At 45.1% G+C, this 26,691-nt stretch overlaps 1 protein-coding gene across 1 annotated transcript in view; it reads left to right on the plus strand.

The window, feature by feature from the left end:
• The window catches only part of Dnah9 (dynein axonemal heavy chain 9), a 354,060-nt gene that overhangs the window by 319,668 nt on the left and 7,701 nt on the right, over positions 1-26,691 (plus strand). Inside the window, 6 exon segments of the mRNA XM_052756894.1 lie at positions 5,916-6,043; positions 10,343-10,570; positions 15,120-15,311; positions 16,631-16,822; positions 18,469-18,639; positions 25,404-25,586. Coding sequence (XP_052612854.1) covers positions 5,916-6,043; positions 10,343-10,570; positions 15,120-15,311; positions 16,631-16,822; positions 18,469-18,639; positions 25,404-25,586 — 1,094 coding nt within the window.

Raw genomic sequence — 26,691 nt, forward strand, 5'->3', positions numbered from 1 at the left:
CTAGAAGCTGATTTTGTCTGTGGGTTTCTCAATTGGTGCCCCCTTCTTATCCCCTGGGACTTTGGAATCATCTGCTCTGTGTTCCATTCTCTCATGAGCTGTGTCTACCTGTGGGTCCTTTTCACTCATCTGCTCAGCTCAAAAGAGGCTGTCTGTCCAAGGGAGAGTCACATCTTTCTCTAGCTTCACTCTGTTACTTTTGGTGAATGCCACCATTAGTTACCAAGAAGGAATAGGTCATCTTAAATAGCCCTTCCCTAGCTCTATCAAACTGTCTCGATTTTTCTTTGGATTCTGCTGAATGGCCGTAATCTCTCACTGGATTTATCAAGATGACCTCTGGACTCATTTCTGCCCTTCTCCCCAGAAAATCCTTTGCTACTCTATGAGCTGAGTCCCCTTACTAAATCTCAAATCCTCTAATATCACTCTGCTCCTTAAAATGTTCTCCTGGACTCCCATCATCCTAAAGGTTAAGTCAAACATCCTTCACATGATCGATGTAGCCTGTAGGGCCTGGCCTTTGTGTCCAGATTTGAATCTTACCTGCCTCCAGATTCCCTCTTTTAGATTCTTGTCCATATTGTAAGCATTTCAGCAAATAGCTCTTTTCATATGAAATATTCTCAACAGTGCAGTATTTACTCATTATCTTAGTTAGGGTTTCTATTGCTGTGAAGAGACACCATGACCATGGCAACTCTTATAAAGGAAAAACATTGAGTTAGGGTGATGGCTTACAGTTCAGAAATTTAGTCCATTATCATCATGACAGGGAGCATGGCAGCTGGGAGTATGGCAGCATGCAGGCAGACATGGTGCTGGAGAATTCTATATCTTGATCCAAAGGCAACAAGAAGTGGACTATCTCACTGGGTGGGGCTTGAGCATATATGAGACCTCAAAGCCTGCCTCCACAGTGATACACTTCCTCCAGCAAGACCACACCTACTCCAACAAGGCCACACTTCCTAATAGTGGCCCTTTGGGGACCATTTTCCTTCAAACCACCACACTCATCCTACAAAGACCAGCTTATCCTGACTTTATCATTGCATAACCATTTGATTTTCCATTATGTAGTCTCATGGCACTCTCTATATTTGTGTCACGGCACTTAATACAATTCTAATTTAATCATTCTTTCATTGCCGGATGTTATGTTTGCCTGCCCGCTTGTCACTAAGAACCTTGGGGTCAGAAACCATGTCATCTTGGTCCTCATCTTACCAGAGTCTCACAATGTGACTAGCACAGAGAATGCATTCAGTAAATATTTGTTAAATGAATTAATGAATGAATATCATAAGACATTTATCATAACTGCAGTAGTCCTGACTTCCATACGTTTACAGAACTCTGCCTTCCTTCTATCCACAGGGGCTTTGTTGGTTTCAGATGAATAAATTTAGTTCCTCATTTTCATTCCCCATTCTCCCTTTGAAAGCTTTCATATACTCTGTTTATGAGCAATTTTGTTCTTAGCCAATTGACCTCCAACGATTCCATCATGTTATTTGAAGCTTCCCGTCATCTCAGGCAGATTGGCCCCTGCCTGATCTACATTGTTTATCTGTCTCTGGCTGCCTTGCCTCAGCCTTGCCCTTGGTGTCATCTTAATGCATACTTCTAGAAGCACATTGCTGTTCATCAACAGGAGATCACTTAGGCACCTGTGCCCCTCTCTTTTCTTACGTCCCACCCTGCCTTCTTGATGGTTCGATTTATTTTCTAATTTCCCCATTTAGACATAGATTCTGGGCCTACATATTTCCCATTTCTTGAATCTAATCAGTTTGTCTGATGAGCCTGTGAAACAAAGCAAGGAGACAGTACTTAATATGCCGGTACTAATGGTGTTTGGGGAAACTGCTGGGGTCAGCCGTGTGAATTCCCGATGAGAACTGGGGCTCATCAGATGATTCATCATATTCCTCTGCTTAGACCCTTAAAATATTAGTATCCCCTCACATCCTTAGGCAGCTGGTTTATACTCTTAACTCTTATTTATTTTCTCCTTTGTTTTACTGTGGTAGTTATTAGCACTGGGTGTTTAAAACCCCGAAAGTCAGACTGAAGATTTGTTTTCTTGCCTTCGTCTACTTCTCTGCGGAAATGCATGTTTCCTCATGCTAACAGATCTACGAGTCAGCTCAGCAGCCAAAGCTTGCCTCTGATCCTTGGCTAGGAGTCTATAATTTTCTGGTACTTCGTGCCACTCGGACTCCTCCAGGGTGCCCCACCCTGAACACTGTGGAAGAGGAGAGAGAAGGAAGGAGGGGCAAGGAAGAGGAGAAGGAAGACAAATAGGAAGACAAATAAGATGCAGACGAGGACCAGGAAGAGGAAGAGAGAATTGGATCTGTACTTCTTAACCTCTTGAACATGAACTCTCCCACCCCATTGCGACTCTCCTTGCATACTCTGATTAGTCCCTTAACAGCACCTTACTTTTACTTGGCCTCTCTCTTTTCTCGTCTTTCTCTTTGCACATTATTCTCTCTTTCCCCCCTGTTTTCTATCACCTAACATGCCTCCCTAGCCCCTTGGGTGACTGTGGGGATAAGAATGAAATCTCTGATGTGAGAAGACTTGGAAAAGTTAAAAGCGTAGCAGCATGTACAGCAGGATAATGACGGAGATGCAGCTTCTGTTCTCTGAGGCGGCACATTGCACTCCTTCCCCGCACCCCATCACATCCTTCAAAGCCAGCTTTATCTTCATCTTCACACAGGCCTCTTCTCTGGTCTTTCACGCGTCTGTCGCAGGGTCTTGCTTGGATCCTTTCTCCTCTGTCCAAGTACTTGGCTCCGAGAAAATGAGTTCAGCTGCTTCTGTTTGGTGATCAGAAAGCAGCTGTCTGTCCCACCTCTGGCTTCTTCTGCATCCTCTTGTGCATTCAGAATGGCAAGCTCATATAGATTGGGGTAGGCTGCCACAGGTAAGTTCAGAGACGAAGGTTTCATCCACTGTCTTTGCAACCAGATTATCAATATGTTACTTAGGTCTCCCTTCCCGCGATCCTAGCCCAGTTCTCTTGCCTTGGAGAGGCAGTGAAGCATGAGTTAGATTGGCCACGACTGGCCTACAGAGGGCAGTGTGAGGATGGATGCAGTATTGGTTTTTTTGGTGGTGAGAGAACAGTGTGTGTTCATGTGCCAGGGAGTGAGAGGGTGAAGAGGGAGAAAAGTTGAAGATACGAAGAGACAGTACTTAGAGAACAGACTGATGAGCAGAAAGAGGGTTCTATTAAGGGGGGACGTGCACAGGGGGAGATACAATGGCAACCAATTGAAGGGGTTCCTGCCAGAGAGGGGCATAGGAGAGAGGGGAGGGTAAAGTGATTTGCTGGCAATAGAAAGGAGGCCCAAAAACAGAGAGGAGGGATGGCATGGCTAACATCTGAATGCATGAAAAGCTTTTCCAAGAGCATTGAGGCTGAGGGCCATGAGCTTGTGGTAGTACCAATTCACCAAAGGCATTTGTCAATTTTCTCTTTTACTAATGTTTGAGTTCACAAAGAGCTAAAGGTGTCTAAAGATTCCATAATGAAGATGGAGAAGGAAACAGTGGAGCTGAAGATTTTATGAGATCATGGTTCAAATTCAGCATTATTAGATACGTATTAAACTAAGTCAAAGCGGTAAAGGTGAATATAAGGGAAAAAAATGGAGGAGCCAGTAACCTGGCCATTTGATTGAAGGAGAGTCATTGGTGGAGAGGAAATCAGATTGAACCTGGGAGTCAGCTGTGATAGTCTTGAGGCTGCATAAGGATAATAGCTTAGCCATGGCAACAGTTCTCAGTGAGGGGAACATCCTGGGTGCAGCTCTTGGGAGGGGTAGCAGCAATGGGGCCAAGGTAAGTTCTCTACGGTTGAAGAAAATAAGGAGGCATGAAGGCAGATGTTAGCCAACTCATCCATAATGGCATTAATAGCAATGGTGAAACAGGGACCAAATTAAGTCCTTCATAAAAGTCAGTCTCACCAGGAAGCCAGCAGGAAGCACAGAACACGAAAGTTAGTAGCCAAAAGATACATGTACTAAGGGGGGGGGGGGGCTTTTTCTAGCAAGTAGCAAGAGAATTCTAGAAACACATTCCCCTTTCTCAGAACACCATAGGTACATGGCATTTGAGAGTGGGCTCCTGGGATCCTCACAGAGACGGTAGGGAGATGAAGCACCCTAGGAGAAGATAAATGGGGTCTACAGTACTTGCAGGTGACATAGCCATCTAGGGAGATTGACAGGTCAGAAAGAGGAAAGTGGGTCACATACAGTAAGGTGAGAGCATGGAATATTAATACCATGGGAAACTTGCTAATGACCTACGGGGTACCTGTGGGCCTCCCAGCTGTGAATGAAAAGACTCTGAAAGTTCACTTCACACACCACAAGGCTCAGGTCTGATATAGTCAGCTGAGTGTGGAGTAAACAGAGCCCCATCAATTGTCCCCCTTCCTACCACTTACAAGATCCATTTCTTTTCTGTCAGCCTGGATTGATGCAGATTGGTCCGAGCTCGCTCTGCAATACCAGGCTTTGTTTCACCACGACCCCTCCAGTCTGTCGTTTTCCAACTAATCTTTATTAAGCGCCTCTTTCCCCATATCCTTCTCCAGCGAATAAAGGAAATAAATAGGCTCCTTTGTGAACAAAAGAAACATCACGAAAGCCATCTAATAATCCCCGCACCTTTTATCCTGGTGTTTGCTCTGGAATTAGTTGTTTATCTCCCCAGTTCTAAAGCTGACATCAAATGCTTGCCAGCTAGGATTTATCGAATTTAATAAAGGTATTTCTTGGGTTCATCTCAGTCGAATCTATAGTAACTATTTCTCAATATAAAAACTCATCATCCTGCTTGTAGACGGTTGAAGGAGAGTACACACACTTTTTAGTATTTAAAAGAACTATCCAATATAAACTGTTTTCTTTTCAGAGCTTTCTTGCACGAGTATCAAATTATAGCTATAATTTTAGTTCTTCTGGAAGTTAAAAAAAATTTGTACAGCTTTGTAATCTTTTTCTCTTTTTAAAATTATCTTCTCCTTCCTCTATTCTACCTTCCCAGAAAAATTGTTCAATGATTTCTTCATGGTATTACACAGTTTTATGATCTTTTTATGTAAAGAATGACATATACCTTTCCTAAACTTTATTGGATTGTGCTAACAGCTAATGTGTAAACAGAATAGGTCCTCTATATTAAGGTCATTTTTTAGGTTCAATTGTCTTTAGGTTTCAAGAGCAAGTCCATGACATTGGTCTTGCTCCTGTGGTGTGGCTATGATATTATTATTATTATTCTATCTTGTTTCCTACACTACAGCACAATGTAACATTCACACCAAAGCATTCACCCTGTTCTTGTTTTCTCTCTTTTTTCTCTCTGCTTTCTTCCATGCAAGGATAGTGCAAAGCTTTCTATGTCATGTAGATAGTAAAGGAGGAGGCTGATAGAAGGGAAGCCAGGACTGACTGAATTCTGCCCACACCTCCCTGGAAAGTCCCAAAGAAGATTGCATATATTCAGAAGACAAAGAAAACCAGAAGGGAACATAGCCACATGACTGCCTTTTACCTTTTTTATATCAGTCCTTTGTGGAACAATGCTCCGTCTTCAAGTAGGGACTGTGTAAGAGAATGTCAACAACCCCAAACCATTCTTGAGGGTTAGCTGATGAAGCAGGGATAAGGTGATTTGGATGTAGACAACAAATGTTTCCTTTTATCTGAAATTGCACATCGGAAAGATTTAGCCTCTTATGAAGGAGAAAGAAAATATGAGGCTTGGGTCTGGGTCCAGGCATAGCTAGGTTTGAGAGATGACACCTGGGGACAGCTCTTAGGAATAGCAGCACAGATGATTAGACTCAAAAAATGATACTAACAATTCCATGCTTGTTTTAGGAAAGAAACTTGGATATACGTTCAACAATCGGAACTTCCACAACGTGTCGCTGGGGCAAGGACAAGAGGTAGTTGCTGAGGCTGCACTGGACCTGGCAGCCAAGAAAGGTCACTGGGTTATTCTACAGGTACAACCCCTCTGCCCACATCTGGATCACTCTTGCCGTTGTGTCTGTTCAGGCTGCATCCCATAGACTCTGGGCTTCTTGTGCCCTCTGACCCTCTTACCCACCTGTTCCTCCGTAACATTTTCCCCTTGACTTCCTACCTGCTCTAACTCTGCTCAGTCTCACATCCTCTATGACTCTTCTTCCCCACACCTACTCTACCAATATCTTCAAACCATTCTGAGTTCTACTCACTTAAGGAAGTAGATTCCACTCTGATGCATGCTCAAGAAATTAGCATTTGATTAAAGGCCATAGCAGCTGGATACTTTCAGTGGCTGATCTCTTCCTGTGAATGCCATGGCACTGTCCTCTCTGTTCTTTTTTCTGTTGTGTGATAAGTTCTGAGTTACCTTAAGACTAAAAGTTAGCTTCTTCTTTGGGAGCTCATGCTGGGATCTGGAAATGTGGAAACCTACTGCTGTGATTCCACGGAACAAGGGGGAGAGGAAGAGCTACCATCTTTCTCCCGAAGCCTGTCCCCCATGCAGCTCATTTAGAAACTGTGGCTGAGTCAGAAGCAACAGCTTATTATTCTTTTCTCTGAAAGCACTCTGCAGTCAATCCTATCAGGGCCTCCAATGGCGTGTTGACTGATTTGTTATGACATGTTCTTCACCAAATTTCTTTAGAGAAAATGATGTTTCTTATTCACCTTTACCATCAAGATCACTGCCTTAAACTGCAAAGCAAAAGCCTCTGGGAGAGGGGTAGAGAGATGATTAGATGGTTAAGAGTGCTTGATCAGAGGACCAGAGGTCCATTCTAGCACCTATGTCAAGTGGCTGTGACACCTCTTCTGGACTCTGCAGGCACCTGTATGCATATATACATTTCTCTCTCTCTCTCTCTCTCTCTCTCTCTCTCTCTCTCTCTCTCTCTCTCTCTCTCTCTCTCTCTCACACACACACACACACACACACACACACACACACACACACACACCCCACAATAAAGAAATAAATCAATCAATAAATCGTTTTTTAGAAAGCCTATTGGGTATGAGAGGGTAACAAGAGAATAGCAGGGAGGGTAAATATGATTAAAATATATAACATGCATTTTCCAAACCTGTTGGGCAACAGAATTAATGAGGAAAACTAGAGAAAGAATAGCTGCAAGATCCAGTCATCCACCCATCCTGACTTCATTACCAGGAACTTCATCAATCCCGATTACTCCCCCGCATCTTGCTGCTGATTTCTCCTTAATTATCTTCTTATTTATGGGGAACCCGGCAGCTGAGAGATCTGCCATTCCCTGAAACTCCTTTTTCGGGAGCAGTGGGAATCCCAGGAGAAACAGTGCCAACAGCTGGAGGCCCCACTTCCTCCATGTGCTGGGAGATACAATTCCCATGTCGGCCGGCAGACTCATCTGTCCAGCCTGCTCCTGGCCACTGGTGACTAAAGGAACCCAGCCTGCTGCCATGGAAGTCGGAGTCTATTTCTGTGGTTCTGCCTCCAACAAGGTTCCTCAGACAAGGAGCTGAGTTTCCTTCCTTAGCACCCACTGGCCACCCAGCACCCCCACATCTTAAGTTGATGCACTGTCTGTACTCTCTCAGAGTCTGAGCTCAAAGCTCCTCTTTCATCCCTGGTGACAGGCATCTCCAAGGGAAACTTTCTCTGGATGAGAGTGAGCAATCTGAAGGCTCTCCTTTTCCTCTTGAGTGAAATATTGTGAGTGTTGACTAGACATGACAGGTCTGAACTGCAGAGGATGGGTAGAAGAAAAGGACCCCTCAAAACATGTATCTTCCTGAGACTCCTGGATATTCTGGTTTTAATGTTTACCTGGTGTTACCAAGCATGGTGACACACACATGCAACCCCAACAGTCAGGTGGGAGAGGTAGGAGGATCTTGAGTTTGAGGCCAACCTGGGCTACAGATCAGGTTCCAGGCTAGCATGGGCGATGTAGTGAGAACCTCTCTCAACACCCCACCCAAAAAAAGTTCCTGGAAGAGGAAAAACCACGGAAGTCGTTCCTCTTTTAAAACTTGAAAACTGAGAGATAATAACCTTTTTGAGAAGAGTCTGACATCAAGAGTCAAGGGCTTCCGAGAGTTTGTGACACTAAACTCTGATTCTGGTCACTGTTTCCAGTGACTGAGATGATGCCATGACATACTGGGGAAAAACTGCCTGCGCTCCCCATCCAAGAACAGCCAGCGACCTTCCCTAAGAGACCTGGCTTCTTAGGACCTGGGGACCGGCCAAGGCTCAGGAGGTCTCCACTCTTCCTGGCTGTAATAGCTGTGGATTGCATTTCCCCAGTTCTGGACATCCTGGGGATCCTTGAATACTCCCCAGAGTTCCTTCCACAGGAAATGGGTCTTCCTCCCAGCCCCTCCCTACTCTAACATGTCCTGTTCTGCCGGGGACTTGGAGTTCTGAGGTACCTGCAGGATCACTCACTGCTAGCTTGCTGGTATTGCCACCTAACAGGAACGTTGGCTCTCCAGAAAGCCCACTGAACTCTGCTTCGGTCATGTGCTTCTAAATGAATTCCTTAACAAATTTTCATTTCACCCTTTGCTACTGACCTTCACACAGCAGCTTTCAGTACGAAGGGCCCTTTCAAATTCATTGCCTATGGGTCTTTGCAGAAACTCTGAAGTAAGTGTGGCAAGCATAACTGTTCCTTCTCTTTCTATAGAAAAGAAAGCAGCATTCAGAGGCCAAATTACTGTGGTCCTTGTACTGTATTGTGTACTGATCTGTGTATTTAAGGCTCTGCAAGCCTGCTTGCTCAAATATTGATTGAAGAACTTCTATCTGTTCATCATAATGAAATGCTGCAACGATGCCAAAGGACCTGCTTACTAAAGGAAAGGTGCTTTCTCCAAGGCAGTGTGAAGAACTCAGTGCTGGTCTTGGTAAAAGACAGGAGTCAGGTTTGGGAGCAAAAGACAGGCTCAAAAGCTAGACAGACAGAGAAACCTGTGATAAGAGTAGGGACCCTTGCAGGCCTTGGACAGCAGTGTCTCCCTGTGTTTGGGGGAGATCATTTTGGTGGCAATTAGCAAAATGGTTTGCTGAGGAGGAAGCTCGGTAGAGAGAGTTTGTATCAGTGCCTTTCAAACCTGAACATGCATACACCTTACTAGAGGGTCCCATTAACATGTGATGATTCAGTGAGTCTGAGTGGGGCCCTGAGATTCTGTTTCTTCACAGCTCCCAGGTACTGCAGCAATGTTCATCCCTTTTGGTTCTGAAGAGTTCAAATAATCCAGGCACCAGGCATTGGAGAATCCGACTTAAAATATAATTGGATTTTAGACTCAAAGTACAGTCCCTGTACTCACAGTGTGCTATCATCTGGGAGCTTGTTGGAAATACAAATAGCCAGACTCCACTTCAGTGACTGAGTCAGAAGCTATAAGGAAGGGCCAGCAATCAGTGCGCTAAGCTCTCCTCCAGAGGATTCACATTCGGTCAGTCAAGTCTGAGAACACAATGCTAGAAGATTTATGATTATCAAAGGCCAGGGTTCAACTGGGTGATGCTGGGAGGTCACCATTGCTGGTATCCCTAACTCTTTCTGTGTCATGATTTTCAACATTTCTGTCCCTAAGGGCTATGCGTCACATGGCAGCCTGGGTGAACATAAGTCCACTGAAGCCTTTAAAATGTATGTTACAGGTCTAGGGTACAGCTAAGTGAAAAAGTACTAGCCTGGCATGTGTGAGACTTGAAATTAATCCCTAGCACCACCCAGAACTATTAACTGTACACTTAAAAGTGGTTGAGATGGTTTTACATTGTGTATTTTATTGCAATTTTTTAAAAATTACTTCAAGTTAAACCCAAACAATGACAACCCCAATAGTCATGCTAACACCCTTAGACAAAGAACTATAGGTAACTAACCACTGCTGAGAGAGAGAGAGAAATAGGCTTCTCCAGGACAAGCCCCCAGGACCGAGTGGCCAGCCTTGAAATCATGTACATAAGAAGCAATACTAAACAGAGTCGGCAAGTTGTATTTATATGTGTATACATTTGTGAGTGTATATATGTGTGTGTAACAACAACAATCATAGAAAGGAAGTCATGAATTGAGAGGGAGCTAGGGAGGTGGTATGGAAGGGATTGGAAGGAGGGAAAGGAAGGGAGAAATGATGTGATTATATCTTAACTAAAATTTTAAAAAGCTAATGAAAATGAGGTGTCCCCTCTAGCTGTCCACCTGATAACTATTTACTGCTAATCCATGTAAGCACCTGTCTACTTAGGGGTCTTTCCTTCCCAACAGAACATCCACCTGGTGGCCAAGTGGCTCGGTACCCTGGAGAAGAAGCTGGAGGAGCTCAGCAAGGAAAGTCACCCAGACTTCAGGGTCTTCATCAGTGCTGAGCCTGCACCCTCCCCCGATGGCCACATCATTCCCCAAGGCATTCTGGAAAACTCTATTAAGATCACCAATGAGCCCCCGACGGGCATGCATGCCAACTTGCACAAAGCCCTGGACAACTTCACTCAGGTACTGCCTGGGAGGGAAGGGTAAAGAGCACCCCACACCACAAGGGGCCAGTTGAAACCCAATGGGAGAAAAGTGTGTGCCAGGGGCTGCCCATCAGCACTGACCGATGTGGACAAACGTGCACCCTCTGGCACTGACTGCTACCCAGTGCCTACTAAGTATCTCCCAACTCTCTCAGTTCCTAGATATATCTCAAGGCACTGAGGATAGGCCTTTTCTTTCCTTCCTTTCTTTCTTTTTCTTTTTTTCTTTCTTTTTTTTTTTTTTTTTTGTTGTTTTTCGAGATAGGGTTTCTATATGTAGCTTTGTGCCTTTCCTGGGACTCATTTTGTAGCCGAGGCTGGCCTTGAACTCACAGAGATCCGCCTGCCTCTGCCTCCGAAGTGCTAGGATTAAAGGTGTGCGCCGCCACTGCTTGGCTAGGCCTTTTCTTTTGCCAGAAGGGGAAATTTCATGCAAGTCTATTAACTAATGTTTCAAAATGAAAAAGGGCCAGTTGCCATGCTTCTAATTAATGTAAAACATCAGGTCACACACTTATTAGCTAAGCACCCTGTCTTCAAGCAGGAGAATGATGCTCTATTCAGCTATTATCACTGGCTAGCTGTATCCATCCTCAGTATCAAGAGATCAAATAATCTAGGTGTTGGTTAGTAGGAAGCTGGGCTTGGACTGTATCTAAAACTTATAAAGTCTAGATCAGGAGCAGCACCTGGGGACTCAATGGAAATGCAAACCCCCAGGTCCCCACTCCAGAAAATGAGGCTCACACATAGATTTGAGAGCATTGTGCTCTAGAGAGACTCAGAATATCAAGGCACAGGGCTCAGGAATTCCACAGTTCCCATTACTTGGAATCTAGACTCAAGCTGTGGAGGAGTTATTTAAAACATAGTCAAGGAAAAAATAGTGTGTGTGTGTGTGTGTGTGTGTGTGTGTGTGTGTGTGTGTGTGTGTGTGTGTGTGTGTGTGTCTGTGTTTGTGTGTGTGAGAGAGACATGAAAGCCAAGAAAAGAGCAGGGGCCTGTGAAGAGGAAAAAGGGACCCAGGGAGAGGGCAGTGTGGCAGGAGGATATTGGAAAATACAATGATATATGCATACAAAGGTGTCATAATAAGACCTATAATTTTGTTTTCCAACTAAAAAGGTTAATTTTCAGAAAAATCTAAAGCCAGGCCCATGGGTGGCAGTGTTTGCAGCTCAGGCCTCTTCTAGCTTCTCAGGGAGATACCATTTCCGTTCCCTGGGGAACGGAAACACATGAAGGTGTTCATCACAGGAGCGTAGGGGCAAGGGACCATCTTGAAGTCCCAGTGAGCTTTATTAGTATCTACAGAGAAGTTTCTAGGAACTGTCAGAGGGTCTTTCTCTCTGATGTTACCAATGAGTCTCTAGGTTCCAGATATGCTAATACACACGTCACAACCAGGAACTTTAAGTGTGCCATCCCACATAGCAAGTCTGTATTAACCACCTGTGTTACTAGCCCTTTGGGCCTGCTTCAACTTACAATATGGTGAAGACAATGGCAGAGTCTCAAAAGGATTTACTGAACCCCATATTACATCCAGAACATGGAAGTCAGAGTCTGAAGAAGGAAGCTTGCACCAAGGCCTGAGAAGCAAAACTTGTCCATTCTCCTTTTACATGTTCTATCCCTATCCCCCATCCCCCACCCCCCACCCCCTGTCTAGCTCCAACACCCAATATATCACCTGACAGTGAAAAACACCATGAGGAGTTGTAGCATTATTTTAGCTTGATATTTGGGTAAGAAATACCCTGCCCATTGCAAAACAGGATAGAAGCTATGATATTCCCCTAGTCAGGGGCAATTTCTTTAATTTCCCCAGGTAATTAAGCTTAATTAAATTCCTAGGTGCCAAGTACAGAGGTCAGACATCTAAATTTTTCTATCTTTACTATTCCATGTATGGGGAAGGTACATGCTTAAGTCTACATGCAAACAGAGAGTGTGACGAGTGATCCTAATTAATCTTAACAATAAAATCCTGGAGTCAGATATTAAGGAGAAAGCCGAAAGATCAGAGAAGCAGAGCAGCCACCACTGGAAACTTCTTACCTCTAGCCATTGGTGACTTCTTACCTCTCTGGATCATCAGACCAAATAGGGGGCGGGGGAGTGCACGCAGATCCTGTCTCCACCCACCGTATATTCCTGTCTTCACCTCCCTAATGCTGGGATTAAAGGCAGCACACACGCACCACCACCACCCGGCTCTGTTTCTCTCTTTGACTGGTTCAATCTTGTGTAGCTCAGGGTCATCTTGAACTCCTGATCTTCCTGCTTCCTTCTCCCAAGTGCTGGAATTAAAGGTGTGAGCCACCACTGCCTGGTCTCTATGGTTAACTAGAGGCTAGCTCTGTCCTCTGATCTCCAGGCAAGCTTTATTTGTCAGAACATCAACAAAATATCATACAACGAGAGTGCCCTCAGAAGTGTAGGGTTGGACAGCAGCATCAGCACACATAATGCCTGTGAACCATGCATTTAAAATGGCAATGATGGGAAGTTTCATGGTTTGTCTATTTTATACAGTTTTTTGTTTTTTGTTTTGTTTTGTTTTGTTTTGTTTTACTTAGAAGTTGAAGGATAGAGATTGAATCAGTGGTAGGGTACTTACTTCACATGAGCAAGGCTCTGACTTCAATCTTCAGTGCTAGAAGGCGCTGGGAGGGAGGCTGGAAGAGGGTGGAAGTTGTGGTGGGGACCGTCACAGGAGGCAAGTATTAGCATGTACTTAGCTGGCTCTAGACCCAAGGGTCCAGCAGCAAACCATTCTCAGCTGTCCTGCCTTGAGGGTCTTGGACAGTTGAAGACAGTAGATCCTCACCTGCTGTACTTCCTTATCTGGAAATACACCTGGCATCCTTGTCACAGCCAGGCTGTGGGTCATTGACCCTGGGCTTCTTTCCCTGCACTCCTGATGTCCAGTCTTGGATAGTGTGCAAGTGGGAATAAATCCGAAGAGATGTTCTCTCTTCCTGGCTGTTCCGTCCCTGCCTCAAAAGGTTCATTCACAGTTTACAGCCACCTTAAGTAACTCATTCTGAGAAGGACAGATTCATGAGGCTGTTCATTGTTTACAGTGGAGGCTTTCATAAATTCACCCTGCTCCCCCAGAGGCCCACTTTAACCATGTGTGGGATAAATTCCTTGGCCTCCTTTGCATTCCTGCTTCCCTGATACTTATGCTATTTGGGGGTGATTATTTTATTCCAACTCTTATGTGAGTGTTTATCACTGTCAGACTGTCTGGACATTAAAGGCATTTGTGCTTAAAGGCATTTTCCCACAGATTTTTCCCAAAAAAAATGTGTAAGAAGTAACAAAGCATCCTGTAGTTTAGGGAGAATTGCTCTCTCCAGAAAACAGTTTTTAATGTTTCACAAGGCAATATCTTTACCCTCCATACCACCTCTGACCCAGTGAGGGCACCACAGAAATGCCACGTGTTCAGGAGGAGTGTATCCATGGGAACACACGAGTAATATCAGAAGCTCCCACTGCTTCCTCTGTAGCACCTGCTCTGGGTGAACACAGCCTACAAGTGGTTCCTGGAAGAAGCATTGGGCCTGAACGAATCTAGTGATTGGAACCTCGAGAGCACCCTCTTGGCTTTAGCTATCACATCTTGCTCCAAAATGAACAGAAAGAGTCTTACTCATAGAAAATGATTCATTTTTTAATTTCAGAGGATCCAGAGATCGCCTCCCTACTATCCCTTCAAAATGCAGGGTTACCCGTGTCCTCCATCACCTCCATCACCATCCTCCTCCAAGTCCACCAAGTGGGACCTCACAAACTTCCTCTGAAGCAGTGACTGCTTCTTTCCTCCCCTCTCTTGAGTCTTTCTCCCCTTCATCGTGGACCCCATCTTTGCCCCTCCTCATGCTCTGCAGTCACACACCTCTCCATACTGTTTGCTCACCTCCTGTTTGATCTCTCCTGCTCAGGCGATGGGCAGTGAGGAGCGGTGAGGAGCATGGATGGTACAGCATCTCTCATTGCTGTGAGTCTGATTCCCATCCTCTCCTTCATATCAAAAGATCTTCAGTACAGAAGCCAGGGGCCCCTTATCACAGAGATGGAAGGACACATTCTTATTCCATGATGGGCAGGAAAGCATAGTTTAGAGGTAAGGCTGTATGGGTCCCCACCTACCTGGGTCACAGTGACACTGATAGAATGAATGAAACATTCATACCCACAGACCATCTGCTGCTGTCATTAGCAGTGCTCAGGTACCTAAATAGTTAATCCATGTGCACAAAGTTAAATCATAGACCAAATGCACTGTAGCCCAAATATGAACTTTAGCTCAAGTGCCAGACTGAAATTCATCTCTTCTGCATATCAAACTCTTGCCCTACCTCAGTGCGATCACTAGTCCCTTTACTGTGCATCAAACCCTAAACATGGACTACCGTAACCTTATCTAGTGTGAACAGTGATCTTCACCACACCCTCACCTACCTAAGGTAAGAGAAACTGTGTCAGCATTGTTAATGATGCTTCTTTTCCAGGACACTCTGGAAATGTGTTCCCGGGAGACGGAGTTCAAGAGCATCCTCTTTGCTCTCTGTTACTTTCATGCGGTGGTTGCCGAAAGACGGAAGTTCGGGCCGCAGGGATGGAATCGGTCCTACCCTTTTAACACAGGGGACCTCACCATCTCTGTCAGTGTGCTCTACAATTTCCTGGAGGCTAACACAAAGGTATAGCAAAAGGGTTCGGGTGAAGGTCATTATGATGTGGCCTTCCCACACACAAGGGTTGTGTGACATGAGCAAGGTCCAAGACCCCACACAAGTGAGATAAGGAAGTTCCAAGCCCAGGACCAACCTAAGGCTGAGAAGTACTACTGCAAGGTCAGAGCACAGGAAACTGTAGCTAGAGTTTTCCTGCCTGGCCCACAGTCTGGACAAATCTCTGTCACCCACCAGTCCCACAGCCGCTCAGACCCAACCAAGTAGACACAGAGACTTATATTGCTTACAAACTGTATGGCCATGGCAGGCTTCTTGCTAACTGTTCTTATATCTTAAATTAATCCATTTCTATAAATCTATACCTTGCCACGTGACTCGTGGCTTACTGGCATCTTCACATGCTGCTTGTCATGGCGGCGACTGGCAGTGTCTTCCTCCGCCTTCCTGTTCTCTCAATTCTCCTCTCTGTTAGTCCCGCCTATACTTCCTGCCTGGCCACTGGCCAATCAGTGTTTTATTTATTGACCAATCAAAGCACATACAGATCATCCCACAGCAGGAAACAAAGGAACCAAACTGGCAGCCCCATGAGAATCCATCCAAGCGCCCAGACCACCTGTATGTACTAGCAGCATAGCAGGGACTTGTGGATTGACAGAAAGAGACCTCATTATAAGTTCCCAACCCAACTTGATTAGGTAATGGGGCAGAGCTTTCATCAGCACACAGGGCTCTTCCTGTGGATATGGAAGAGCCACAGGGGGTGAAAAGGCAAATTCATACTGTAGCCAGCCTCTTCTTTGTCAAGTCCATTTCAGAGAAACTTCTGCTCACAAAGGCTTCTGTCTAAAGGACTGCTCATACCACCAAGGCTCCTCTTGTCTGAAGCATGAGCAAGTATACCATAGGCTCAAATGCCCTGGGAAGTCCTACCTAAATCCTACCCTGGGTCCTAGGAAGCCCAGCCCCACAGCTTCGCCCCTTTGTTGACTGGCTTGTCTCAAATGCCTTCCCTCCCTCACTCTTACTCCAGGGACCTTCTAAGCTGTGTTTTATTTACTCTGAACTTTCAGAGGGGACAACTGATGCTGTTATTAATGTCAGAAAATCTTAAAAGAGTCATAGTCCTCAGTATTTCCATTTGACACTCATTGCCTATGTAAAGGGCTTCTAGGAAAAGCCTGCTGTAATTCTTCAAGCCTTTAGTGATATCCCCAGGCATGCCTAATACTGCCAGGCTCTGGGGGCACAAGTTTAAAAAGACATCACTTTTAATTTCAGCAAGTATCCAGTTCCAAAGCTCTGTTCTCTTACCTCTGACTCAGGTGCCCTATGATGATTTGCGGTACCTGTTTGGTGAGATCATGTATGGAGGCCATATCACAGATGACTGGGACCGGAGACTCTGCAGGACCTATCTGGAGGAATTCATTAGGCCAGAAATGCTAGAAGGAGAGCTGTCCCTGGCCCCAGGGTTCCCAGTCCCAGGCAACATGGACTACAGTGGTTATCATCAGGTGAAGCACTGCTGTGCTCACAGTGGTGTGATGGTCTCATGGTGTGTGTGTGGGGGGGGGGGCGTCTGTGCCCTGCACAGCTCAGCATGCACATGCTCACACTGGAACAAGACTAGGGGCCAGGAAAGGATGGACAGAAGAGCTGAGCAGATTTCATCCTTGCTCTCTGCCCTGAGCTTGCTTTGCTCAACCCAAGAAGCTCAGGATTTCCAGCCTCAAATTAAAGATGAAATTGAGCCTGGAGATCTTTGTATCCTTGATGTTTGAGTCCATAATTCTATTTGTCAATCTTTTCCACAAATAACACCCAGGGCAGTTATTTACTTGTTTTTATTCAAGATGTTGACAAAGACAATTTGAATAGGGAAAACTCTCAGGTAAGAACTTTGAGACCCTTGCATAAACTTTACCAGTATCTTGATAGAAAATGATCTTGTGTCCAGATCACTTACTCCTCCCATTTCCTGTTGGTTGCTATGGACACAGGCATGTGTACTCACATAAAAGAAAAACATTTTCACTGTGATTTTTTTTACTAGCATTTCAGTTTTTCATGTGCTATTATTGTGTTTATTTTTAAAGCATTCAGCTCTTTTTAACCTACCATGAGAAATCTACTGAAACATCATTTGTGGGGAGGGCAAAAAGATTTTTAGATCTTTAAGCATTCTTCAAAGAACTAAAATTTACTGGAGTTTATACCAAATTTAAGGGAAAAGAGTAGTCATGGAAACTTAAAAAAAGTTTAATTCATAAAACTTAAGAATCATAGTCATAGAAGTCATTTGAGGCAGAAGAGTCATACCTATAAGAAGAAATTCAAAATGAGGAGACTTCTTATGGGAAATAAGAAAGTTCTAACCTCTTTGAGAGCCTTTGCCCAAGATGACAGTGCAAGAGCATCCCCTGGTGTCTGTGGACAATCCACCTGCCAGAGCAGCATCCTTGAGGAGGCTTGCTCCTTGCATCCCACAGTACTAGGACTTGCACATTCCCAAGGGGCTGAGGTACAATCCCTTTCTTGCACTTCCATGGAATCTGCCAGATCAGAGATGGTTTTAGTGTACCTGCCAAGGGCCCAGGAATGGGCTGGAGAAAATGCAAGGATAAAAACCACAAAATTGTCTTTAAAGAATGAACAATATTTAAACTAGTCGGTAACAACACCAAGAGATGGCAAAAGCCACTTGAGGAGCCTAACTTGAGATACAGCTTTTCACCTTTAAAAAAAGAACTGAGACAGGGTGCACAAAGCAGTCAGTGAAGAAAGTGACTTCTATAAACCGGGCAAGAGTCTTGGGCAGTCTAACGTGGCTACCAGAATTAACCAGAGGTGTGTTTAGGTGACACAGTGTTTTAAAATGTTTCAACTCCAATTCCTTTTCTTGGGAATGAGAGTCCTTCAGTTTGTAGCCGAACTGACTACTCCCTCCATCCCAATCTCATGTTTATTTTATATGGAAGTTGTGGGGATCTGGTCTGGTGTGGGAAGAGGATGATGTTAAGAGCCGACTAGAGGAAACTGTGCACAGTGGGTGAAATATATTATGATCCTCCACGAGGGTGTTGGTGCTATGTCCCACAAAGGACCTTGCAGATAGGAGACAAGTTAGTTATGCTTTGGCTGATCTCGCCCTTGGTTTCAGTATATCGATGCTGAGCTGCCCCCTGAGTCTCCCTACCTGTATGGCCTCCACCCAAATGCGGAGATCGGCTTTCTCACCCAGACATCGGAAAAGCTCTTCCGAACGGTGCTGGAGATGCAGCCTCAGGACCACCAAGCTGGAGATGGAGCCGGCATTACAAGGGAAGAAAAGGTGTGTGGTGGGTATTGCCTGAGACAGTTTGGGGATCCCAAGGCTTGCAAGTGGAAGCCTTCTGCTAACAATGTTGGCAGGAAGTCTCTAACATTGCGATTGGCAGATGGTTTTGCCAGCCCAAAGTCAGATTTCATTTGCCTTATCTACTGAAATGAGGGAAGGTCAGGGCTGAGCAGGAAGGGCTTAGAGGCATTGATACCAACTTCTGGATTTTTTTGGGCAAAGTAAATAATGACGCTGCAGTTAGCTGCAAAACACCTCTCCACTCAGCTGCCAACCAGACCCCATCTGGACAGCCACACTTCTCTCAGTGAGAATGACCTCCAGGGCCAGTGTTAATGATCAAAATGCTTCAAGCACAAGGCAGGGAAGTTTCATGAAGCTAGGGAGAAATTATAGAGTAGAAAACAAACTAGGGTGGCTGGCATGTGGGTCTGAGGATAACCAAAGGCAATGTGGAGGAGGGGAGACTTAACATGATATAGGAGAAAGAGAGGTCAGAAGAATGGGCCCACAGAGTGAAACTTCTTGATAATTTTTTTTTCTGAGACCCGTGAATTCTACTTAGAAGAGATGTGTGTCTGCCAGCCCATATGTGTCCACCCCCACGGCACTGCCAGCTCCCTCTAGCTCAGTGGGATTCTCAACCTTCCTAATGCTGCAACCCTTTAATACAGCTCCTCATGTTGTTAATGACCCCCACCATAAAATTATTTCATTGCTACTTCATCACTGTAATTTTGCTACTGTTATGAACTGTAACATAAAAATTTAATGTGGGGCACCTGTGGGGGTCAAGACCCACAGGTTGAGAACCACTGCTCTAATTGTCATTGCCATGTGGCTCCTAAGAAAGCATAAGAAAACAGCCTTGGAAGGTTAGGGTAGAAAAGCTGGGCACTTATCAAACATTCATGCTGCAGGGACTGATTCTGAGAAAGCAAGCTGACAGTGAGGGAGTCAGACTTTTGTGAAAAGTTGGGAGTGATTTCCTTCAAACAGGAGTTATAAAGTTCTAATATGCCTAAGAATGAGCTACAGGGTATAATTCTGAGGATATGTGTAAAGCTCAGTGGTAGAATACTTGCCTGGCATGTACAAAGCCCCTCAGTCTTCAGAACCCGGAAAAAAGAAAAGGGAATTCTAAGTCTTAGCTAGGAGGTAATTGGTTACTGACACATCTCTGTGACCAGAATACCCGACAGAAACAATTTAGAAAGAGTCTGCTTTGGCTGAGGGCTTCAGAGGGATTTCCACTCTTGTGGCATGGAAGGCAGTGTAGACCAGCTCCATGCATGGTGGTGGAAGCATGGGGTAGACACATTCTTCACACCGGAATAGACCATGAGGCAAAGAGAGTATGGTCAGAAGCAGGAGTGAAGAACAGACCTCAGTGGCCTTCTGTCAGCTCGGCCCTACCTACCTACCAAGATCAGCAGCCTTCAAAATGAATCCATGGGGGACATTTCAGATTCAAACCCTGACACGGGGATAGGCCCAGGAGTTGGTACACTAATGATTTTGATGTAGATGAGCATATTAATTGGCCTTTTCAACCACTGCATGTGTCAGATAAAATCAGACAATAAGGGGGAAACAGCGAAGTCACCCAGAAAGAAAAATGCCCCTCTTTCTGACGACAGCCAGGATGTGTAAGTAATGGACAGGAGCCTTCAAGCAAGGTTCAGCTAGCTCCCATCCTGCAGAGCATACATGCAGGTTACTGGGTACATGTCCCATCATGCCTTGTCCACTACTCAGCCATGGAATTGTTTTGCACGTGGTTCCTGTGTTCTTATAGCTCTGCAGGTCGGGAGGAGGAGAATCCAAGCCAGAGCTTGCCTTTCCACCCACAGTCTTGCACTTTGAACCAAGTCTACAGTCATGTTCACACCTCCTCCATGAGGGGAAGCTGGGGTTAGTGTGGCTAGCTGCTGTGAGCCTAGAAGAAAGAGAAAGGCAAGGGTTGGGGAGGTTGGGGAGGAGACCAACAGTGTCTACCATACTGTAACCCATGTGGGTTTCCTTGAGGATGTGGTGCAGTGGGCTCACTGGACAACTTGGCCTAGACCTGCTGCTTGGTCTTGACTATTTTGGGCTGGCAGATCTGCAAATAGCCAGGAGGAGAGCATCCTGTATCTCCTCTGCTAAGACCACTCTAATGAAACTCCACAATCGGGGTAATGTAAACAACAGAAAGTCATGTCCTCATGTACCTAAAAGCTAGAGTCACCGTTAAGGTCCAGGCGGGTGTGATTGTTCCTGAGGCATCCATCACCTCTTTGCTCGCAGTGGCTGCTTCCTCCATTGTGTCCTCATGTGACCTTGTTTTCTTTTTTTGTATGTGCCCAAACCTCCTCTTCCTCACTAATAAGATTGGATTAGGGCCAACCCGAATAGCCCCTTATCATATATCAAATGCAGTCATATTCTGAGATCCTGAGGACTGGGGTTCGACATCAGAACCTGGAGGGGACTCTGATGAGCCAGAGCACTGGTCTCCTCCAGGAGTGCCCGGGGTTACAAGCCCTTCTCCCTGCTGTGGTGATGAAGCAGTTCGGTGCTAAAGGATAGCATTTCTTAGTGCTGAAAAAAACAGCTAGCCATTTGGAGAAAAGTAAACTATTTTCCCTATACTTTGATGAAAGTATAGCTTAAATTTCACACATATTTAAATGCAAAACAAGAAAACCACAAATGCACTGTCAGACCAGTTGTGTGGATGTTTTTATGACCGTACAAGAAGGTATTCTGCAACTTTTTAGAGACCTCAAAATCTAGGAGCACAAAGATTGATACTTTTGACGAATTAAGTTTCTTTAAGGCCTAGAGAGATGGCTTAGAAGTTAAGTGCACTTGCTGCTTGGGTTCAGGTCCCGGCACCCACATCAGGCAGCTCACAACAACCTGTAATTCCAGTTCCAGGGGATCAAAGATAAATATCCAACAAGAAAAGTGATGCTATCTCAGTGACACCTAAGGGAAGCAAAAATGTCATTTTCCATAATGCTAAAGGGTTTCAAATGTGATGATCCACAGCGTGAGACCTAAAAAGGTAGGCCTGTTCATCTCTGTTAGTCAAGGTTGAATTGACAGAACAATTTGACAATAGCTACCCAAGTTCAAAATGTTCATATTTTCCACTCATGATTCTTTTTCTTAGAAATCAGCCACCGAACACACTCAAAAGTACACAGATGATTTTATGATGTATTTTATTTATTTATTGCAGAATTTTTATGGTGTAGAAATGATGAACAGAACAATTACTTACCAACAGAAGGACAATGAATTATGTACGTCAAAACAGCAAAATACACACTTTAAATTAAGAAACCATTCCATATTTAGTGACAGAGGAGTGCACTCAAGATTTATAGGGAAGCCAGCCACAATAGCACACACCTTTAATCCCAGCACTGGGGAGGCAGAGGCAGGCAGATCTCAGTGAGTTCAAGACCAACCTGGTCTACATAGCAAGTTCCAGGCTAGCCAGGGCTACAAAGTAAGACCTTGTTACATTAAGTAAATAAATAATAAAAGATATATAGAGGCAGCTCTGTAGCTGAGTGGTAGAGTGCTTGCCTGGTATGCATAAGATCCTGGGTTCAATCCTCAGTACTGAGAGGGAGAAAAGATTATAAGACGGAGAAAGAAAGATACATGTATAAATACGTGTGTGTGTGTGTGTGTGTGTGTGTGTGTGTGTGTGTGTGTGTGTGTGTAGAGAGAGAGAGAGAAGAGGGAGAGAGACTGATAGGTGTGGTGGATAGATGGGTGATAAATGCATAATCATAATTGTTAGGTGAATGTGGCTAGCTGGCTGGTGACCGAAAAGACAAAGTGTTCTGTACATTGAAGGAAATCTGCACACCCAATTAAATATTGACAGCTTACCAGTACTTTCCCTCTTATAAGAAGAAAAGATAAACCAGAAGGTGGATTTCTAGTAAGTATGTATTACTTTCCCAAAGAGAAGGAAAAGCAAAGGTGTTGACTTATGGAAACGAAATAGCTAATCCCTTGGAACCCACCCCTCCCCTCTGAAGGATCCCTGGGGCTCCCAGAACACAAGAGAGTCTTCCTTTGTCTATGTCCTGCTCCTCCCCATCCACAACTCCTTCTCCAGCCTCCAAACCCCTTCTGATCTGATGAGAAGCAGGAAAGAACTCTGCGTCCCCATCCTCGTGTATTTTGGAGCAATGCCTCTAGACCATCTTTTCATCTCTTTGTGAGTCACAGCCGAACGGCCGCTCACTGATACAGAACTGTTTCTTCAATTCCACTCCAGAGACAGAAATATAATATAAATTTAGCCATTTGTCTTCGGCTCTGGCAGCAGCTTTCAGGTACCATTAAAATTCCATTCTACTTTTTGCTATGACAGCAACCAGAGACCCATTTGGTGTGGGGTGAGAGGCTCTTGACTTTTTTCTTTTTTTTTTTTTTCTACCATCAGCTCTTTTCCTGGGGAATGGATTGTGTGTTAGCAATTCAAGGCAAGGTGAATATTAATCATCCTTTACATTTATATAGTCCTTTAAAGCTTTCAGATGCTGTGCCATCCATCAGTTGGTTTGATTTGATCTTCAAGTCAACCCTGGGAGTTGGGGGAGGGGAGACAGCCAAGACAGACTCTAGTGGATATGTTTGTGGATGAAAACCAGAGGCCTAACTGACTTGCTTGCATCCCATGAGAACTGAGTAAGGAGATGCTTGGGCCCAGTGACCGTGTCCAGAAAGGTGGGGAAGAAATCATTTCTCAAAGGAGATAGAGGCCTGCTGTTGGAGGAAAGGATGGAGACGTTGAAGTTGACGAAGCCCAGGCAGGTGCAAGCCTCTGGAGCTCAGCTCTTAGGACTTGGAAGGGGAGGTGCTTGCTCACCTGCTCCCACTTTCCTGCTCCTTCCAACCTGCTCTGCTGCCCAGCTGGCTACTGTGTGTGCACAGCTTCATCTGTCTTTCTCTGCTAACAAACCTCCTGGGCTTACTCATTTACTCCAAAATGGCCGACTCAGCCTCCACGTGCCTGCCCTCAAATAACCCACCATCTCTGTAGCTCAGTTCCAATTTTCTAGGAGAGAAATCTGGGCTATTCCGGCTCCCCTGGTCTAATTAGCTGCTAGTTTGTGTGGGAAAAGAGATTGTGGGAAGGAGGAGTTTAAGTGATAGATGGCCACGCCTCTTTCAGAATTCACAACTAGAAAACCACAGTATTACCTCCTGGAAATACAGAATAGAGGGAAGTGTGGGGGTGGGATCCCTTAATATCCAGGCCCCTCCCTATGGATGCCAAAGGCCCAAATGCCTTATGTTGATGGCTTAGTATCTGCATATAAGTTATGCACATTCTCTGCTATACATTTATACAGTGCTGGGTCTCATACATGCTAGGCAAGTGCTTTACTGAGGTTCAGTAAAGCATCCATTTCATATACCTTAAATCACCCATAGATTAGCTATAATGTCTAAGGTTGTGCAGTTATACTGTTTATGGAAAAATGGCAAGGTATGTTTGGTTTTTGATCCATGGTTCGCTGGACCTGCGAATGTGGGAACCGCTGACTTGGAAGGCTGCTGATGTGTGCATACGCACCCCCACACACACGTATTTGTCACCATTGCCTATCACTTCAGCTCCATGTGGCCTTCAAGGGGCATCTTAGGTCAAAGTCTTACAGCTTTCCAGTTGAGTGCCTGTAGCTAACTGGGTCGGCCTGTGAGTTTTTCAACCTCAATTCTTAGAAAGGTGTGTTTATCTTTTTAAAGTTACAAGTGATGCAAGTCACAGGGAACTGGCCAGTCTCTGGAGAGGAGTGTCCTGAGGTCACTCCTCAACCCTGCCCTAGCTGATCTAAGCAAGCAAACCGGAGTGTGATGAGTGGACAGGCAGCAGGTGATAGGTGACTGTCATCTAGTGTCCATTACAGGAGGATAGAATCCCCTCGTTGTAAAGAATATTTTCTTAATTCTTTGAGAATTTCATACAATGTATCTTGATCATACTCACCCCCGACTCCTTCCCCTAACTCCAGATTCAGAACTCTCAACTCCATACACCCTCAACTCCATGTCTTCTTTGTAATAATCAACTGAGGGTGGGAGCCGACTTTCTTGATCTTTTGCAAGCAACCACAGCTGCTATTGAGTTTAAAAGTATGACAGTTCTACCGGGTGGTGGTGGCACACGCCTTTGATCCCAGCACTTGGGAGGCAGAGCCAGGCAGATCTCTGTGGGTTTGAGGCCAGCCTGATCTACAGAGCAAGATCTAGGACAGGCACCAAAACTACACAGAGAAATCCTGTCTTGGAAAAAAAAAAAAAAAGTATGACAGTCCTATCATGTCCTGACCCTGCTTTGCTCAGGTCCTCCCCAGCTTCTGGCTATTACAATCTTCCTGCCCCTCTCCTGCAATGATCCCAATTCCTGGGGTGATACAGATGTCCCCTGTGTGACTGAGCACTCCGAGGTCTCTTATTCTCAGCACTTTGACTGGTTTTGAGTTTCTGTGCTAACCCTCATCTACTGCCCAGAGCAACTTCTCTGATGAGGTCGAAGAGCTGCACTAATCTATGGGTAGAGAACTAAAAATTTACAAAGCAGTTTGATACTATATCCATTTAGCAGATTAATAAAAGTAGGACCCTTATACCCCTGGAGCTTCTGAGGTGAACCAGGAGATTATTGGCCAGATTTACCATACCAGGCATGTATTTCCATGGAGTCCCTCCTTAACCTCATATTTTCTGCCATGGAGCAGGTCAAGGCCCTTCTGGAAGAAATATTGGATCGAGTGACAGATGAGTTTAACATCCCAGAGCTGATGGCCAAGGTGGAGGAGCGCACACCCTACATTGTGGTTGCCTTCCAGGAATGTGAACGCATGAACATCCTTACCAGAGAAATCCAGCGCTCACTAAGAGAGCTGCACCTCGGCTTACAGGTGAGCAAGGTCATGAGCGAGAGAAACATTGCCAGAGGACACGGCTGGAACCCACAGGAACAGAGCTGCAGACACCAGGGGCCTGGTGTCTGAAGGGCAACTGTCCCAAAGCCACCTAAATGCCTGAAAGAATCAGCATGGTGCTTGGTCCGTGGTCAGTGGGGTCTTCTATGCCCATGGATAATGACTTACAACTGGCATCTTTAGTAAACGAGTCAGAATCTCTGGCTGGCAGAACAGCTCAGTGATCGAGCTTGCCCAGCATCAGCATATACAAGGTCCTGGATTTGATCCACAGTATCTTAGAAGTGTGTGTGTGTGTGTGTGTGTGTGTGTGTGTGTGTGTGTGTGTCTACTATGCAGAAACTGGTTTTGTGGCTTACAGTGAAAGCTCTAGCTAGGCCCCCAAATTCCAAGTCTGGATTCTACTGGTGCTTCATGCCTAGTTTTTAGAGTTACAAAGTCACAGCCATGTGTGTAAAAACAATTGAATGTCTACATTTAGACGCCTATAGAAAGTACCAAGAAGTGCAAAATCTAGGGTTGTTTGAATTTTTCCTCTTTTAATCACCACCATCCCCCCCCCCACATACATGCGTAATATGGACAGAGGAAAATAATATGAAAGATGAGATGGGAATGCCTGGGCTATGGAGGACAGGCGGTGTTTGACAGCTTTCAAGTTCCATGTCAGCATATAATCAGAGAAATGCAAAATTCGTAGCAGTTTGAAATGTAAACCAGGCCCTTGCCTGTCATATTTCGCATCTCCCGCCCTGGGGAGGCAGGTATAGAGTAGCAATTATCTTGAGTAGGTTTGCTGCAGTCATAACTTATTGAAGCCAGGCAATTTGGTGCAGGCTATTTACCCATTCGACTTCCAATTTGTTCGCTCATTTTTCTTCTAAGAACCTTCACTGTGGCTCTGTGTCGTCAATCATGAGGAATGCCTGGGCAGAGATGGGGAAGCAGTGTGGAGTGTCTCTCCTTTCAGGCTAGTCCCCACAATGTTGATTGATGGGCTCTGTGGGGAAAGATACGAAGAGGCCAAAGAGGAGCCTTCCCTGCCAGGACAGCCTGGTGGAAGGCGGGGTTCATAAACAGA

Source organism: Peromyscus californicus, unplaced genomic scaffold, assembly GCF_007827085.1.
Source record: "Peromyscus californicus insignis strain IS unplaced genomic scaffold, ASM782708v3 Scaffold_3__1_contigs__length_106647218, whole genome shotgun sequence".
NCBI classification, from domain to species: Eukaryota; Metazoa; Chordata; class Mammalia; order Rodentia; family Cricetidae; genus Peromyscus; species Peromyscus californicus.